Source organism: Prinia subflava, chromosome 10 (assembly GCF_021018805.1).
Source record: "Prinia subflava isolate CZ2003 ecotype Zambia chromosome 10, Cam_Psub_1.2, whole genome shotgun sequence".
NCBI classification, from domain to species: Eukaryota; Metazoa; Chordata; class Aves; order Passeriformes; family Cisticolidae; genus Prinia; species Prinia subflava.
In genome coordinates this window covers 26,714,007-26,733,347 of record NC_086256.1, presented here as the reverse complement: position 1 = coordinate 26,733,347, position 19,341 = coordinate 26,714,007, and the positions used below count along the sequence as shown (strand labels likewise).

Here is a 19,341-nt window from a genome sequence, read left to right as displayed (position 1 = left end):
CTGCACAGTGAAGTAGGGAAGAGGCCATGCTTTGCATTTATGTACTAAAGCTATAAAGCTGTACTCTCATCATTCTTAATGCCTAAGGTGTGGCTGTCTTCTCACTTCCTTCTCACCTCAGATAAATACAATGGAGAAAGCATCAGGAGCAGGATATCAAAAGCAACTTTATGTGTATCATCTGCACTCTGCAAGATTTGGTTTAAAAAGTTCTTCACATTTTACATAGAGTCAGACCTTATTAAAATGCAATTTACTGTATTGTCTTTATCAATACCAGCCATACCATTTGGTCATGAAAGCTGATAGTTTGCATTGTGGCTTTACTTTGACAACTGACCTGCAAAAATGGCTTTGATACATCTTCTTTCAGAGATTCCAGCATCTTTCACTGTACAAAGCAAAGATCCCTCTCTTCCAAACAGCTTTGCAGGCACAACCCAGCCACATTTCAGCTCAGCTCCCAATTCCATGCAGTTATAGTGCATTTACAGAGTCCTCACTGACTGTGAGCCAGGCCAGCCTAAACCCCTCCTTGGCCACAGGGGGATAGGAGATGTTTCTGCTGCCTGGGGAGGACTCTGCTCTGCTGCCCCATCCTTACCTGTGCTTACCTGGACTGTGCGAACAGAAGACAGGAAATGTTTCTAGTACAAACTTTATGACTTGAATTCATGCAGGGAATTTTACCTGCTCAAGAGAAAACTTGTGCTTGTGACATGAAATGCATGTCATCAGAACCTGCCTGCAGGTCCTAGGCTCTGGACATTTTTCTTGGCCATTCTCAAGTCTATCAACATCCTTTCTTCATTTTCCTGTGTGCCCTGGCTAGTGAAAACATGTGCCCACTGCACTCAGGGCATTTTTGGAACAGGATCTTGAGGAGACAAAGTGTCCTATTTGCCAAGCCTAGGGAAGGCCACGTGCTTGCCCAGCCTTGTCTGCATTGCAGGAGCTTTCAGGTACGTAGGGCTGCTCTTGATCCTGTTAGAGCATTAGCTGAAGTGGATGGTGAAGGAGAGCAGCACATTGTGAATTCTATCAAGATTAATGGAAATTTTTGTTTTACCTTAATTAAACTTTCATTCCCCAAATCAAAGTCCTTTCTCCCGAATCAGCATATGTTATAAATAGCATTAGTATAGGTATAATTTCATGCAGCTTCTCTGCGTGCTAATGTTAATGTTTGTGCCTTGAGTTTTCTCTGCAAGAAACTGTTTATCATTTCTTTTATCTCACCAGCTCCTGGTGATGTCACTTCTGTTGCACATGTGTGTTGCACAGAAAATAAAAGGAAAAAATGTATAAATATATCTTTTTAACATAAATAATGGTTTATGCAGTTACAAGCTGGGCCACCTTGCAGGTATCCTTCTCTTGTCTGTTCTTGCCACCAAGCTGCCTGCAGCCCTTTGGGTGGAGGCAGCCTCCAGGGATGAGATATTTTTGTTTTCCTGGTGTGTTTGTTCCTATTGCTGTAGCCCTCCTTGCCCCACAGATGTGAAATGTGTAACTGCTCCCTGCCTGCAGCCTCAGCTGTAACATTTGCTGTTGTTCCCTCAGTGCTGACACTTGGAACCATGACTCCGTTCCTGTTGCTGTTAAATCCACTGTTCCTGGCCTAAAGAGAAATGAAGACTGTGATTTCCATGGCTGCCAGACTTCTGGCCCATCCAGTAACACAATTAGACGCCTTGCAGATGCAGTGAAACCATCATCCTTCTTTTCCAGCTGGCATAAGCAAAACATTTAGAAGAGTTAATGTGTTTATTGAGCACTCAAGTCCCCCTGCAACATTATTTTGAGAGCCACTAACGCAATGGTCAGGGTTTAAATGTATGTCCAGAACTTTCGAAGTCGGTTGGTTTAGGATACTGTTGTATCAGGATTTGGCTTTGGTTTGGTGGTGGATTCCCACTTAAAACTGGTTGGGTATGTTTAAGGGATGTTATTACAGATAAAGGATAGAAACTAAAATGTCAGAATTCAGGCTGACCCTTTTTTGATTATCTGTGTCAGATCAGTCTTGGGAGTCGAGGTGGTTTTCATTAGAGTGGGGTGAAGAAGCTCCAGTGTGCAGGAGAGGCAGTTTATTGGGTGGGTTTGTGTGGCAGGGTTTTGGTAGTGGGGGGTGCAGGGGTCTGTGAGAAGCTTCCAAAGTTTCCTGCCTGTCCAGCAGAGCCAGGGCCAGCCAGGTCCCAGTTGGAGCCACCCTTGGCCAAAGCTGAGCGCAGCAGCCGTGCCCAGCACCTCTAGGATGATGTATTTCAGAAGAGATGAGAGAGAATAATGCACAACTGCATCAGGGAGAGAGCAGTGAGAATATGGGAGAAACAGTTCTGCTGAGACCCAAAGCTCAGGGAGGAAGGAGGGGGAGAAGCTGTTCCAGGTGCAAGAGAATTCCCTGCAGCCATGGAGCTCCACAGAGAGCAGAGACCCATCTGCAGCCCGTGGAGAGCTCCATGCCAGTGCAGCTGGATGCCCAAAAGGATGTGACCTGTGGGAAGCCCACACTGGAGAGGCTCCCAGCAGGGCCTGTGGACACGTGGAGAGGTGTCACACTCCAGAGCAGGTTTTCTGGCAGGACTTGTGACCACACAGGGGCTGACACTGGAGCAGTTGGTGAAGAGCTGCAGCCTGTGGGAAGGACTCACACTGAAGCTGTTTGTGAACAGTCTCTAGTGGGAGAGCCCCACGCTGGAGCAGGGGAAGAGCTTGGGGAGTCTTCCCCCTGGGAAGGGAAGGAACAGCAGAGACAATCTGTGATGAGCTGACTGTGCCCCAGTTCCTTGCCCCTCTCTGTTGCTGAGGGGGAAGTGATAGAAAAAATCAGGAGTGAAGCTGAGCCAGGGAGCGGTGGGAGGAGGATGTTTTTAAGATCTTTCTTTTATTTTTCATTATCTTACTCTGATTTGATCAGATTTTCCCCAAGCTGAGCCTGTTTTGCCTGTGGTGGTAATTGGAGAGTGATCTCTCCCTGTCCTCATCTTGACTCTAAGCCTGTTCTCTGCTCAGTCCAGCTGAGGGTGGGGAGTGACAGACTGGCTTTGGTGGGCACAGAGTGACAGACTGGCTTTGGTGGGCACAGTCACAGACTGGCTTTGGTGGGCACAGAGGGACAGGCTGGCCTTGGTGGGCACAGAGGGACAGGCTGGCCTTGGTGGGCACAGAGTGACAGACTGGCCTTGGTGGGCACAGAGGGACAGGCTGGCCTTGGTGGGCACAGTCACAGACTGGCCTTGGTGGGCACAGAGGGACAGGCTGGCCTTGGTGGGCACAGTCACAGACCGGCCTTGGTGGGCACAGAGTGACAGACTGGCCTTGGTGGGCACAGAGGGACAGGCTGGCTTTGGTGGGCACAGAGGGACAGGCTGGCCTTGGTGGGCACAGAGGGACAGGCTGGCCTTGGTGGGCACAGAGGGACAGGCTGGCCTTGGTGGGCACAGAGGGACAGGCTGGCCTTGGTGGGCACAGAGGGACAGGCTGGCCTTGGTGGGCACAGAGTGACAGGCTGGCTTTGGTGGGCACAGAGTGACAGGCTGGCTTTGGTGGGCACAGAGGGACAGACTGGCCTTGGTGGGCACAGAGGGACAGGCTGGCTTTGGTGGGCACAGAGGGACAGGCTGGCTTTGGTGGGCACAGTCACAGGCTGGCTTCCAGCCAGGTCACCCTATCATACTAGGTGTTGCCCAAACAGAGAGCTTGGTGCCCCAGATTGTTGACAGCCAACCATATAAAAGGAACTGAGTATTTTATATGGAGCAGAGTATGTATCCATTATCAGTTTTAAATCAATTGATCTCATGAGTTTCTGCCAGAGTGTTTCCCTTTTGCTGACCCTGCCAGCATGGCTCAGCTTGGCTTCCTCCATCATTCCTGACATCACCTGTGATTAACCTATCTTCCTGTATTGATTGCCACCAGCTCTGGTTGTGATGCACGAACTGTTCTTCCATTTTTGCCTTGAGGGAACAGTGTCATGGGAGGGTTTGGGGAGGTTTCTTCCCCAGCCTGTCCCGCTGGCAGTGGCCAGTGTCCATTCCCACCAGTTACACAGCTGCCAGACCTCTGATCCAGAGGCTGGCTGGGCTCACTCAGGAATTTCTGCTTGCCTGGAGCCTGGGGTGAAATTCCCCAAGGGCTGGTTGAGCTGCTGAAGCAGGGGGAGCTGTCAGACCCTGGTGTACATGTGTGACCTCAGCCCACGGGTGAGTGTCCAGCACCCATGAGCTCAGGTGTGGACTGTGGTGTGGGAAGGTCCTGGGGTGTCCTTCAGACCCCTCAGCTGGGGATGGTGTTGGACCCGCTGTGTCCAGGCTCTCCTGCCTGGCTGGCACAATTTAGGGCTGGTTTTCGGCATGCTTGATTGCAGTGCTTTGTGCCTCAAGTTATTTTGGGAGAGGAGTGCAACTGGAATGGATTTCCCATCAGTAAATAACTGCAGTTCCAACAGGAATTCTTATGAAGAGATTAAACCTCAGTGATCTTCATCCCTATCTTTTTTATTTAATACCTCATTGGGAACATCTGGATTAACCTTGGCTAAAGCCACCAAGTGTGTTGCCTCGGTTTCCCCATATGCAGGATAATACTTTGCTACCTCACCAGGGCATTTATTACACTTAATTAATGTTGTAATGTGTCTTTGGTTCCTCTGATAAAACGTGTGGTGCAAATGCAAAGTTGGTTTTGCTGATTGGATTGTTAATTAAATGTGCACATATAAATGATTTATTGGCATTAGAGAACTAAGACTTAATAATTTAAAATACTAACATCAAGGTGGTTGGATCAACAGACTTAAGCCTGTTACCATTCAGCTATTTAGAGACTGAAATAAATGGCTCTGGGAAGGAAGGAAAGCAGGAACTGGACCAGCTGATGACTGACTTTGTGGTATTTCTGTGTGGGGACCAATTTAATAACAGGGTCTGAATTCTGGTGCTTGGCCCAGGCAAGCTGCTGGCAGCATCAACGACGTGCTGAGCTTTATAGAGCACAGGAGACATGTCACATAGCAGTGATCCCTCTTGGCCAGCTGGGAAACCCATTGTCAGCCTGCAGAGGACCATGCTCCAGCTCAGAACAGCAGCTGGTGTGCAGTCCTAGCCCTTGTGTATCAGGAAACAGCAGGAAAGCAAAGAGATCTGGGGCATGTGTGGATCTGTGAGCTGCTGATGGGGATCACCTTCTCCAGCTGGATGCTCCTGGCCCAGTGGCAGTTTGTTCCCACAAAATAACGTGGAGCTGCAGTCCCTTCCCATAAGGCTTCTGCCTGCTTATGTCCTGTTGTCCTCTGGGGTTTATCTAGGCAGATGTTTCTTAGGTGTGGGAATGAGCTGTAGCTGACAGCCCAGGCGGGGCCCAGGGGAATAAATGTGTCATCCTAGCACAGTAATGAGTTCAGGAACCAAGGGAAGGCAGCCTCCAGAAGCAGGTACAGTTGGCTGGTTGGATACTGGGACCAGAAAGGAAGGCTGACCATCATCTCTTCCCTTTCTGGCCCCAAGGAAGGTGTGCACATTGCTGCTGATGCTGGTATGCTGGAAAGGAAAAAGGAAAGGAAAGGAAACTGTGCTGTAAGCAGGATTTTCCAAGGTGAGCTCACTAGAGGAGGAAGAGGAGGTGGAAAGAGGTACCTAGAGCTGTGGAAGAGGCATTTGAAACCAAGAACATTGTGCTGAAAGTAAGGTTTTGATGAGAAATGCCATGCCAGGGGCAAAGACCTCACAAATAAAAAAGCCCTGAAGAATGTGGGACAGATGGTCTTGGAAAGATCCAAGTGTTCTTGCACAAGTAAGGGAATTGCTGATTCGAGTGTGAAGATGATTTGAAAGAGGAATGTTGGTACAGTTAAACTGGAAGAGAAATCACTTACTTGGAAGAAGGAAGAATAGGGAAGATACGAGGGATGGGGGAAGCACATCATGAGTGTGGGAGAGGCACGACAGAACCACCTGAACATGAGGCAGGGCTTTAGCAGGTTGGAGTTTGCCTTTCACAGTGAGGGCAAGGGGAGTGTGCTCTAAATTAAAGAGGACCAAGAAGCTGGGATAGGACATCATGAGTTGGAAGGGACCCACAAGAATCGTGCAGTCCAACTCCTGGCCCTGCACAGGACAGCCCAACAATCCCACCACATGCCTCAGAGTGTTGTCCAAACACGTACTGAGCTCTGGCAGGCTTGGTGCTGTGACCACTTCCCTGGGGACCCTGTTCCAGTGCTCAGCCATCTGATGGGGGGAGAACCTGTCTCTCATAAGTTTCCCTGCATCCATTCTTTCCCAGTGCAGGAGCTGGGAGCTGTGGTCCTTGCTGTGCTTTGGGACTGGGCTGTGTAGCTCTCGTGTTTGTAGGGTGGATTGCTTGTCTTATCTAATTCAGGGTATTTTGAACAGAAAAGGCTTTTCACATTCTGCTGATTTCTGTTTACAGCTCTGATCCCTGATGGTTTGCCACTGGGCTGCACAAAATCAAAGCCTTAAAAGTACCAGACCTAGCTGATATTTCTGAATACCCTCATGCAGATCAGTGGCTGTTTCTCCAGACTGTGTATTTTGTTTCTGATGTGAGTTTGGAAGGGAGACATATGCAATAGCAATATTAATGATAACACCCTGGGGCTTGGTTTTGCCCCACACTGCGCTGATGGGCAGGGCAGCCTGACCTTGGCTAGGGAGAGATTAAATACATCACCTCCAGCATGATGTAATGACTGACTGCAACAATAGAAAGGAGAGGGGGAAACATATTGGCAGTGGGAATGCAGGTCTTAAACCGTGCAGTTGTCAAGCGATGTATGGCACTGCATTGCCAAATGAGTATTTGGGAGTTTTAAGTCTCAAAAGAATTGATGCTAAAGGCTGTCTTCACTAAACAAATGCCTTGCCATTTCCTGTGGTTTTGCAATATTGATATTAATGTGTAGCATGTTTATGTATATGTTCTTTGAACGCTTATTGTAAGCTGTATTTATATACTGCTGCCACTTCCTTCAAGGTCTTGAGCATATTGTTTATGGGGAGCATCTGAAATCTCAGGATTTATGACTGAAGGAACAAGTAACTTTAGAGACTCTGTTGCAGATAAATGGGCAGTGGAACTCAATATTCCCACACAGAGGGGAGGGGAAGACTTAGGCTTTGGGGGTGCAGGGTTAACGCTGGAATAATTTGGGTTTAACGTGTGTCTCCCTACCTTGCCTGATGGGGGAGTGTGCAGCAGCTTTAGAGCTGTGTATCCTGCTCTGCAGTAGATGCAGAATAATAAGCGTCTAATGAGGTTTTCTCATCTTGGATTCTAAATAAATTAGATGCTCATCAATACTAGTTCTGTTCTAGAATGACTAAATTGCAGAGGCAGTTGCCTGTAATGTATCAGCAGTACCTGGGGTGGGTTTTGTTGGCTGGCTCTCCTTTGCAGAGCTTTCTTTGCCTTTTCCCCATCAGTCTCATTGGCCTCCATTTCCACCTTGAATTCAGCAAATGGCATAGAAACGAGGAAATTGATGGCTGTGTGTAGCACTGGATTTGTGTGCACTTCTATTTTCTGCTAGCCCTGTCTTCAGTTGCCTTGTTGGTAATTGTTTTTTTGAGAGTTACATGCAGGAATGAAAAGGGCATGTTAAGAAAAAGGTGTTTCTTACTTGCCTGAGAGATAGCTTGCTGCTTTTTTGAGTGTGTCATTGGAGCAAGCCTTGGACTGCTCTCCTCAGGGCACCCACGAGCTGTGAATACAGACCTGGCTGTGTGTGGTAACAAATAAGCTCCAGTTATACAGCATCTTCTTGTGCTGGGATTGATCTGAATAGAGGGAGAAAAATGCATGGTAAAATCTAAAAATGAGAAGACTATTTCAGGGAGTTGGAAAAGGGGCTGTAGTCGTGTGTATTGAGTTGAAGCTAGAAATGCCAGATGTGGAAGTGTCAGAAAACTTGATAAAGGCATCCCAGGTACAGAGGGTAAAGTCTGGAATTGCTGAAAAACAAGGGAAGGGATTCAAGGAGATGCTGCATTTCTACCTGGGCACATTTCCTAGTGAGATGCACTTCATCTTGAGTGCAAGCTGCAAACTCTGCATGATGTAGGATGATGAAAACACTAATTTGTTGGAAAACTTTTTTTCTAAAAAGCTTTACAGTGTGCCCATGAATTCTGACATAAGAAGAACCTATATATGTATGTGTATGTGATTGTAGGCAAGTCTCTACAGAAAGTGAGTCAAAGGAATGCCATAATCTTTAAATCTGTGGCTTAGCATTTTAGAAAATATTCTTGTTATGCTGTGTAGGTATAATTGTGTGGCATTTGTGAGTTTAAAAACCCAAAAGATTCTTTATTTGCTGCTGTATCTAGAAAGACGCACAGACAAGACTTTTTTTCGGATATATTGAGTTTTTCCTTGTTTTCTGGGGCTCACGTAAGGCTAAAGAGGCTTTATCTCTGTGTGTACAAAGGAATTACCTTCAGAATTAGATAAAAATACAGTTTCTAAGGATTAAGAGACACAGTTTGGGTGTGCATGTTCTGTTCCATGTTTAATACCTAAAGGGTTGGGTGTTGCTGCTATTGAAATATTTTGGTACAATATCTCTTATATGTTAGACCTTGTTCTGTAAAGAAGCACTTGGTGTAAAGTAATTAATTTCTGCTTGAGCCGATGTTCACAGTATAGATAATAAATATTCATTTAAATTTGTTCAGAAGGGATTAATGTTAGGTGAGCATGATGGCATAGAAAGTAAATTCTGGTTTACAGGGAGAAGAGAGGGTTGGGCACCACTTCAACCAACGCACTGTGCACCTTTCATTGGTAACAGTTGTATCACAAGAATAGGAAAAAACCCCAAAATTTGGCATGCAGCACATTGTCCTGCCCAGGAAGGGATCTAATCGAGTAATTCAGCTTCTCAAAACCTCTTGATTTTTGTACACTGGAGGTTCATTGTGTTTCCTGGATTAGAATTTGTAATTTTCTTTCAAAAACAAAAAGCTGCCTTGTGTCATACAACAAGAAAATAACCGGGACTCAGGGCAATTAGAGTGAATAGCCATTAGAATCTGCTAATTACAAGATGAAGAGCAGTCAAGCAGTGGTGTGGTCTATTGGGGAACCACTTTTGCACATTTAGATGTGTACAAAGACTTTGTGTGTGACATTGATGGGAAAAGTTTTGGTGAAATATGTCTTGCAAATAGTCTGCAGCTCAGTCCTACAAGCCAGCACCAGAGTAGTAGTTGCCACCTTCAGTAAGGAAGGAGTAAATTTACTCAAATAATGGACTTTCTGTACAAACAGCACTAGATTTAGTTCAGCTACATACTTTTATTCTACCTGTAAATAACAGAAGACAATGGCCACTTTACTACAAGCTTTCTCACCCAGGTGATTTTCCCACTGTATCAACAGCTTTGCTTAATTAGGCTCCAGCTCCTTGGAAAAAGTGTTGAAAATCCAGCCATTTGTTAGCCAAAACATCTGCTGGGCAGGGAAGGTGAGAAGTTGTTAATTTAAAATAAGAGCTTTGAGAACCCTAACTGTGAATCCATAGAACAAACCTAGCTGAAAATCCAGGAAGCTCATGCTTACCTGAGTGATGGCTGTGCTGGAAGTCTGAGGTGAATCTCCTTTATTTGTGCAGAAAAGGGGGGGGGAATAACAAAGAAGCACAAACATTATGGCCTGTAATTATTTATAATATGGTGAAAGACCCAAAAATGATTTCCAGTCCTTTGTGGAAAAATGTGCACACATAACTTGGAAACACATCCATCCTAAGGAACAATCTCTTCAGCTTTTCCTTCAGTGTGGGCTTCTGAATTCCACTTCAAGGATTTATATGTGTGGGATAGCAAGGGAGAAATGGTCTCAGAAAGGATTGTAGTCAAGGGCAAAAAATTTGTTAGTGATTTGTGGTCATCTTTTTTGAGCCCTGTTGGGACAAGTTTGATGTCAACAGAGGAAGACTAAAATACTCAGCTATGATTTTGCACGAGCCCAGTGGTGACAGGGATGTTTGGCTTGTGCAGCTGCAGCAAGTCACCTTTATTGGTGAGGAGGGGCAGCCAGACAGGAGCCCTGCAGGTTCTGGGAGGAGGGAGGGTCTGTCCAGAGCTTTCCCTCACTCTGGAGCTGAGTCCTCCTGGGTGTCCGTGGGTGTCCCTTCAGGGAGATGTGTGTGTGCTTTTAGCAGTTGTCCATCTGGGGTCACGTTCAGTTAGGTGTCCTCTGCTCCCAGCAATGCCTTCTTACACAAAGATGGAAAGGAGGGCAAGAGCTCCAACCTCAGCTGTCACTGACTCCCTGTTCCACTGGAGCAGCTCTCACAACTTTCCAGCTGTTCAGCTGAGCTTCTTCAAACCCCTCAAAACATCCAGAGCATTTCTGATTGTCTTAGTGTTGACTGCTCTTGCATGAATACCAGCAGTCAGTCAGACTTTAATTCTCTTCTGTTCCTTTCCTGTACAAATTGCATCCCCAGGGCCATCCAAAATAGGGCTCATCTTGGAGGGAAGGAAATCAGTGTGCTTCAAAACCCAGCTGTCACCAGGTGAATAATTCCTTTGAATGATGAATGTAGCAGGTATCTCATATACTCAGGAAGGTCCTAAACTTGATTTTGTTTTTCTTTGCCATCAAGAATGTGCTGCAAAAATTTCTTCCTTTTTTTTGGTGCAATCAGTAAATTCAAATCCCATGGTGGATGCTCTAAAGTTACCATGGGTCCACCAGTCATATTCAGAGTGGAGAAACAGGGATGTGTCCACGACAGAGGTGCTCCTGTCAGGTCTGACTTTTCACTCAAGACCAGTTTACAGCTTCATTTTACATAATGGTTACCTCCTTGTGGGTATGTATCCAGCCTGTGCAGTAACAGAGATTTGTGGTGGAGTCAAGTCCTTCCCATGTCAAGGAGCTGCCCTTGAGATTTCCCATAATACTGTCTCTGCAGTCCAAAAAAAAAGGAGGCAGATGCAGAAAGTTTTTCATAGGTCTTAGCACAGAACTTCAGCCCTGGAGCATGTTAGAGCACTTCTGGAACTGCACTCTATATTTATTTTAACATGAGTCCTGACATGCACCTACCTTTGCCAGTTAAATTTTTTAACTCATATGTAACACTAAAAGACAAGAAGATGCTTAATTTTGACATCCTCAGAGCTTTCTTCTCTTGCCTTAAGAGGAGCAAGATTCTAAAGGTTGAGATTAGCAGCTATACAGAACAAAATGCTGCTGTTTGCCAGGCAGTAAACCTTAATCTCTCAATCTTTGCTATGTTTGTTCATTTTTCTTCTTCAGTCTTGTTTTAGCAAAGGCAGCTTGTTCCTCCGGCCTCTCCTGCTGAGGGGGGCTGCAGGTACAAACCACTCACAGAAGATTCATGTGTAGAGGAGTCATTTTAATACCTGCTTTCTTCAGAGCAGGATTACTCAGTTGGGCTGGGTCTTTAACATTCCCACTGCCTCTGCTTTGGGAGTTGCTGGCTCCTGCAGGCAGCAAAATGGAAGGGATGAGTAAGGCCAGTCCTTAAAGCTTCTTGCCCTGCACAGGAACACCAATGGGTTCTGGTAAAGTAGAACATGCAGCCACAGTGGATGGTGAGCCCCTGTTTTTCATGCCTCACTGGTACAGGGAGTCACAGCAGTGTGTTTGGGGAAATAGGTTCTGCCAGTTCAGTGGTGGTGGGGGTTTTCTTCTGAGCTCCTGGTGACTCCATTCACACATGTCCTGGCAAAAAGATTGGTTTAATGTGCACACTGCTGTCACAAATTACAAACCTACACATCTAAACAACTCCCTGACTTCTTCAGGTGTTTAACACATTGAGTATATTGACTGTTTTACAGGCTACACGAAAGGAAGTGAATTGGTATTTTGGAGGATTAAAAACAAGTTCCTTAGCTGCGTTCCTGGAGAAGCAGTGCTAGAGTGCCTTAACAAGCAAGTCACTGTTCAGTGACAGATATGGTGCTAATTTTGCTGCTGTCTGCTCCTGTTTGCATCTCATGGTTGTGGATGAAAGCAGCAGAGCAGTGATTAGCTCAGACCCTGCTGAAAAAAAACCCAGCACCCAGGGGCTTCTGAAGAACAAGGGAGTGAGAGTAAATTACCCTCTGGCATTTTTATTTTATTTAGCAGGTAAAAGTGTTCATTGAAACAGAGTTCATTTACAGTGGCACCCCAGCAGCCTGCAGCAGCAGGATGAATGACCAGTCACTCACGGTGCAAACAGGAATCATTCAAACCCTGCATCATCAGGAGCTGAGGTCTCCTGCACTGCACAGAAGATCACTGCTGGTCCCCCTGCCCTGCTTCCAGAATCCTGTTGGCCACTCCTGGTCCCTGTTTCAGTATCCAGCTAATATTTATATCTGCTTTCCCCCCACAGTGGGTTTTGTTTTTAACGCTGTTAACCAGAAGCTGAAGATTTCACTGGATTAGATTCTTAGCCACCAAATTAAAGGAAATTGCAGTGTATTCTTCCTTTGAGGATATACTTTCTTTTCAGGAGCTTAGACTTCAAGGATCATTAGTGAGATAATATCAGGAGTTTTAACTAATCCTCAAATGATTGTAGCAGGGTGAACAGATGTATCTGTGTCAGCCCAGTGGTCCACCACGAGGCTACTCTTACCTGATCAATGGCATTTCACACTGAAGGGGATTTTCTCCCTCTGCCCCAGATGTGGAGGCTGTGACTTCATGGAGAGGCAGCACACAGGCAGCTCGGGGCTGTGCTGAGCTGCCTCCCCACTCCCTTTGCAGCGGGGCGTGTTCTAGTCACTGAGTTTATTAAAAATGCATGGGCTAAGCAATGGGATAATTACAGCGAGTTTGTCTGGGGATGGGTAGCAGCAGTGAGAGAAATATAAAAATGTGTCTCAGAAAGGATATCAGCTGTCTGGAGAGAAAACAGCTCCCTGCAGGTGGTTCAGCAGCGTGCACTATGTCTGCAGGACACCCATCTGGGAGCAGTGCTTCTCCCTCAGCATCTCTGGGGCTCTTGCCAGCACCCCAGTGCTTGTGTGCTTCAGGCTTGTGGATTTCTCTGTGGGTTTTGGAGAGGGTTTTGGCTGGGGAGGGTGCATCTGTGCTTGCTGGCCGTGTGAGCAATGCAGTGTGGAGAAGATGCTCTCTATCCTCCAGCCTTTGCCTGGGGTTGCCTGACTGATGCAGCAGACCATTAATTTGCAGTCAACCAGGATATCTCCAAATGCAACTCCATCAATTGGCAGGAGGTAAATAGATGCTGCCTCTGTGCTTGAGGCAGGGCTGGAGCCTCTCTATTTATCTTCCTTTTCAAACTGGTTGCATCTGCTATTGCTCTCTAATCTCTTCTCCTCTTTGTTTTACTCATCTGAAGCCTCTTGGCCTCGGAGCTGGAGGGGTTTTGTAATGGTGATTAGTTGGTTTAGTTAGGGTGCTGGAGATCTCTGTCCCTATGCTGCCAAAAGATGAAATAACTATTATTTTTATTAGTCCGCTTCACCGGGAGGCTGTGAGAATTAATTCATGTTTGTAAATTGCTTTGGAGATTTAAAGCTCTGTACAAGCACTAAGGATTATTGCTTTCTAATTCTTCAAGGTAGTATAACTTATAAAGACTTCTAGCCTTGAAAGCATCTCAGATATAAGAAGAGTTAAATCCCTTTAAAATTAGATATACGTCTAATGTTTAAGATAAAAATAACTTCTTCTCTGCTGCTTCATCCAAAAAAAAAAAGTGGGGGAGAAGCAATGGCAGGTTCTGATAGTGCCTCTTTTTTTTTTTCCAGGAGTCCAACGTGCTTATTGCTGCTAACAGTCAGGGTACAATTAAGGTAAGTTATTTTATACATCTCGCCTTTAAACATTTGAATCCGTTGATATTAAAGAGCAAGGTCAGGGACACTGAACAGCCAGGAGAAACCATTAGGGGAGGTCATGCTGGCTGTGGAGGTTTGCAGTTTAAATGATGTGTTTGCCTGTGGCGCTCATGGGGTGAGCAGGCAGTGCCCAGCACTGGAACCAGTGGCAGCGAGGTGTGGAAGGGCTGCTGTGGCCACCCAGCACCCGCTGCTGCTCCTCGGGGTCCTGGCAGCACACAGGGCAGCACAAGCTCCTCCCCGGGCTGCTGCTGGCCCCCGGGGCAGCAGAGGCTGAGTTTCACTCACCAGCAGCAGCCCAAGCCTGTCCTGTGGCTGCTGCAGGGGCAGCAGGGCTGCAAGCTGAGCTGCTGGTGTGCAGCTGGCTGGAGCAGTGCTGAAATGAGCAGGGATGCTCCCTGTCTCTGCTCTGCTGCTCGGAGGGGCACTAACAGGCAGCAGCTGCCAGCACGGGGGTTTGTGGAAGCATCAGCCTTCTCCATGTGCAGTACCAGGTTTTCAGCTCTTTAATTAAGTCTTCCAGAGGGTCTGTTCAATGTATTCTGTCTGTGGAATGTCAAGTGATATGGAAAAGACTGTCCTTCTTTATCTGTCAGCCATGCAAAACCAATACCCAAGGCAGGACCAAACTCAACCCAAACTTTATCCCACAGTCTACCCTGACCATCACCATGCTGTTGGGTTTGCTGCTCAATGCCCTAAGCCTGTAGCCCAGAGCCCTGGCAGCATTCTGGAGCTCCTGGGGAAGGGTTTTACTTGCTGTCTGCAGACTTTTACACTGCATTGTCACTGTCACAAGGCTCAGGTCCTGATTGTCCCTCTCATCCCTGTGGCAATGGCAGTTCTCTGCAGCCATACCAGAGCTGCTGGTCTGAAACACCCTGGAAAAATCACCAAAAATGCAAAAATGGTGAGAGATAAAAGTGGTCTGTGTTTAACTGCATGTCAAGATTTTTTTTCTCCCCTTTTAGGACACAAGTGGCTGGGTTACTCCTGCTGTTGCAGCGTGTGAGGCTGTAGCCTCTCATTCATAGGGGATTTATATATCATGTTTTGGAATTTGTTGGTGGTTACTTTGGTCACCTGCTCCTTAGGAAAATGGACAAAATGCACAGACACTTTTGATATTCTGAAGTGAGTCCAGCAGCAAGAGCAGTGATTAGAGAGGAGAGGTTTTGCTCATGCACTTTGCTTGCTAATGAGAGAAGGTAGACAGAGAGAGATTTGCAGACAGCCAGGCCTGTCAGAACTCTGGTGTCTCCATTTGCCTTTGGCAGCATGCAGCAGGAAATGAGATGGGAAAGGCCTGGGTGTGCCCAAGCCCACACCTCTCTGAGGACAGAGGCCATTCTGGGCATTACCCATGAGCTGCAGCCCCAGAGCTATTCCCAGGAGAGCTGAACCAGGTTCATGCAGGCTCCAGCAGCCCCACAGGCACTCTCTGCTGCCTCTGGTCCCTGCCTTCAGAGGCTGCTGCTCCATCCCAGCCTGGACCAGGGAAACAGGAGCACAGAGGGATGGCAGGGCAAAGCTCTGATCTCTGTTACAGGATTTCCAAGAGCTGTGTGATTGAGATGAGGGGAAAGGAGGCATCTGTGGATGGTTTTTCTTCATGGTTAATTTATCATCACACGAGCAGACATCAAAATTGGGATGCTTGCCAAGTGCTTTTCCCATTTGTGGGATATTATTGCATGCTGGTGAATAAAGGGTAAGGGGTGGAGACGGAAGGGTCAGTCCTGTCTTAGTGATCTATATGCTGATGTAGGAAATAATGAATGTCATAAATTCCTGCTCTAAATGTCTCGTCTTCCTTACTGATCAGGTACTGGAGCTGGTATGAAGGGTTTTCTCTCAAGGCATGAGGTACTTGGTCCTGCTGATATGCTACAGTATTCATCTGGGAACCACAGTGGGACAAGAAACCAAAACCACCTTGATGTTCCTCCCCAAAATGATCATGTTTGGGTTTTTTTCCATTTATGGACTTTCTAGGACATTCTGAGACACTGATAACACCAGTGAACTGTCTGCCATCAACATTAACTCCACAGACTTTGCTGCTGCTGGTGGTGGTATGGTTGTCTAATTTTTATGATAGGAAAACAAATTCTTTTAAATAAAAACAAAAAGGAATAATAAAGTTTATTGAGCCACAAGCTGAAGCTGGAAGATTGTCTTGTTGCATAAGAGAACAGATTTACTTGTGAAGGGAGCTTACAGGAGCACACAGGGCTGTCCTCAGTTGCACATCTCCAGTAACTTTCATCTGGACTCTTCATCCCCACTGGAAAAAGAAAGTCTCTAAGCCTTACCTGGACATGCAAGCAATTCAGTTTGAAATCCCATCATGCTACAGTTCTGTTGTTCCTTTGATTTATTAATTTTTTTTTTAGATTGATTATATGTTGAGAAATGTCAGCGAGGTTGACACCACTGGAGAGTGAAGTCCTCTAGTCATCGAGAAGAGAAGGCCACCTTCCCCTTCCTCCTCTCCTTAGAGCCCTTCCCTGCCCCAGAGGGGCAGTTCCAAAGGAGAGGATGAAGTTGTCCTCCTGTCCACGTGGGCCACCTGCCACCAGGAATGTGCTGAGATGAGGGGACCTGCAGTTCCTGGGACCTGGACTGGCCTTGCCAAGACATCCTGGGGTGGAGATCTGCCTCCCACTGACCCGGCTGTGCTTGACTGTCTCAGCTGTAGAGGAGGAAGCTTCTAGATGCAGTTACCAAAGCCCTGCACCACTCAATGGCCGCTGTGGTCTGCCCGTGTGTGCCCCTCTCTGCACACCACGGAAGCCAAGCGTTTTGAATGTTGTACGAAGAGAGGGGATGGAGCTGGTTTGTAACGTGTTTCAGAGCCATGATATAAGTAGCCTTATTTTTAATGGTCATGCATACACTTAATTGTACATATGGAGGGGGAATAAACCATGAAGCTGGGAGTTGTTGTTGCTTTCTTGGCAGGGAGCAGAGCACGTGAGAAGGTGCAGACGGTCTTCACGAGGAGCAGCCGGGCTCAACTGTCGGGATTGCTGCCAGAACTTAAGCTCCAAGGTGGATTTGGTGGGTGTAGCATCTTCTCCCTGCCGTGGGTGTCAAAGGTGCAGTGCAGACAGTGACACCTGTGGGAGGTGTTTTGGTTTGCAAACAGAATCCTTTTCCATTCATTCAGTGCAGGACGTGCCTCCCCCACGCCACACGGGCTGGGATTGATGCAGGGACTTTGATGTCCTCCAGGGGTTAAAAACCTGAGGGACCTTCCCAGGAGGATTGTGTCATCTTCTCACACCCTTTGGGCACAGAGCAGGGAAGAACAGCAAGGATGCTCTTGAGGGTTTAATAAAGAGGCAGGGATGAAGCCTTGTGGAGGAACTGGGGACAGGTCCTGTCCTGGGTCAGTGCTGGTGCGTGTTTCTAGGGGGGCATCTGTGTTCCTTTGAAGGTAAAAGGATGTGGGACACACCAGCAGCAGCTTCTGCAGAGTCTGGTCCAGTGGGGAGAGAAGTGATGCTGAGCTCCAAGGGAGAGGTGGATGTGTGGCTCTCAGATGCTGCATCCTGGTTTTCTTCCGTGATTTCTGGTGTGTCAGTGGGGGGCAGAGTGAGGAGGGAAGGAAGGAGAGAGAAGACAGCACACCAGCTTGTGTCCTCCTCAGGAGTGCTACCTGCAGGTCTCCGTTGTGTGAGTGACCTGAGGCACTGTGGCAGAAGAAAACAAAATTGGTTCCTTCTGCCTGATGGCAGCTGTCTGACATGTCCCACTGAGCACTAGTTTGATTTCCATTTTGCTGCATTTTAAGAGAATTTGGTGTGGAGCGAATGTGCTGAGCATCCCTCCCAGCCAGCCCTCTCCAAGGCAGGGCTGGTGGGATGATCCATTGCCACTGCTCTTCCTCCTTCCCCTGCTTTCAGGTGTGCCTTTCCCCCAGCCTCTGGCTCATCACTGGCTCATCACTGGTTTATCAGTGCCTACTAATTTATTTTGCAAACTGCCCTGGCTGCTGCTGTACCCCAGCCCGGTGCCACGCAGCCGCTGTTGGCAGGGGACCTCACTCCTTCTCTCCCCCCACTTGAACATCCTCTGTGTTTTAAATTGAAATTGCTCTGACAAAGCCGAGATCTTTAAAACAGAAGGAAAAAAAAGCAGCTGCTTTGAATGCTGTAAGGTTACTCCTTGAATTAAACAGGGAAAGCTGTTTACCATTGGACGCCTTTATTTTTTTCAGTTTTCATTCTGTTTCAATCAAGATAAAATGCAAATTTGGTGTCTGGCCCTAATTAGAAACACAGCAGCTCATAAACACAAGTTGGTGGCAATTTTTTGTCTTCATCTCTTTGTCACAAGAGGTAATGCTCCTTATTTTAATCCCCTTAATTTTCTTTCCTTCAGGTAACTCTTCACAGTTGACAAATTAAGTCGCATATAATTACTGTAATTTTATTTGGGTTTTTTTTAACAGCATGTGGTCAGTATTTTTTTAATGAATCACTGACTCAACAAATGGATCCAGGTTTTCAGCCTTGTGAGAGCTGGGGTGTGATTGACTGTGGGAGGGAGGTGCAGAGGCCTTTGGTCCAACCCCTGTGTAGAGCAGAGCTTACTCAAAGTTGGGTGAGGTTGCTGCAGGGCCTGGAGATGCTCACAACTCAACCAGGCAAGGAGAGAAGATTCCCAGGTCCCCCTGGGAAACCTGTTCCAGCACTTAACCACTCTCCCTGTGGAAGTTAATTGCAGATGGTGGGCACTTGGAGTCTTTATTCTCACTTTCTTTTGAGAAAACCAGGTTACAAAGCCCTTGACTGGAAGCTGCCCCAGAACAGTTTTGCCTCCAGCTCTCATGTCCTTGCGAGAGGTGCTAGGTGAGTCAGATTTTTTGAGAAAGGGAATTTAAAACCTTTTTTGGCCAGCCAGTCTCTTCAATTAACTTTAAAGCATTTAACAGAAGAGTAGGAGGAACACACCTCCGTGCTAAGAAAATTCAGTGCTGGAGGGAATAGAAAATGATGGTCAATGGGAATTCTAAATTAATATCAATATGTCAGGGCTCTCCTGCAGTGAGTGTGGCCAGCTGCTAATGCCAGTGTTCGACCAGTGCACAGCCTTGTTTGTTTAGGGTAATTTTGTGTAACTATGGAAGGTCGTAATGACATCAGCAGATAATTGCGAAGGCAGATTAACTCCTTTCCAGCTCAAAAGTCCTCTTTCCTTTCTCACTGCTTTTCTGGAGGCCAGAATTGCCCAGCAAGGCCCTGCAGCAGTGGGTAGGGTGTTCACTCTGGCACTGGCCTTGAAGAGCTCCTCTTGTGTGCCAGCAGCACCAGAGGAGGCGGCTGCATCCTGCCTCCTGCCAGCCTCCACCACTGCCTGCAAAGGCTTTTCCTTGAGGCCAGCCCCGTGGCATGTTCCTCACCTGATCTCAGAGAGGGATTTTCCTTCCTCTCACCAGTGTGGAGACCCTGTCCTGCACTTGTTGATG

General features: G+C 47.0%; 1 protein-coding gene across 2 annotated transcripts in view; it reads left to right on the top strand.

Moving 5' to 3' along the window:
• The window catches only part of COP1 (COP1 E3 ubiquitin ligase), a 123,010-nt gene extending 106,986 nt beyond the window's left edge, over positions 1-16,024 (top strand). For both annotated transcript variants that reach the window (XM_063406547.1, XM_063406545.1), the window contains exons 19-20: positions 13,776-13,820; positions 15,691-16,024. In XM_063406547.1, coding sequence (XP_063262617.1) covers positions 13,776-13,820; positions 15,691-15,708 — 63 coding nt within the window. In that variant the 3' untranslated portion in view covers positions 15,709-16,024. The remainder of the gene's footprint in view (positions 1-13,775; positions 13,821-15,690) is intronic.
• The last annotated feature ends 3,317 nt before the right edge of the window (positions 16,025-19,341 follow it).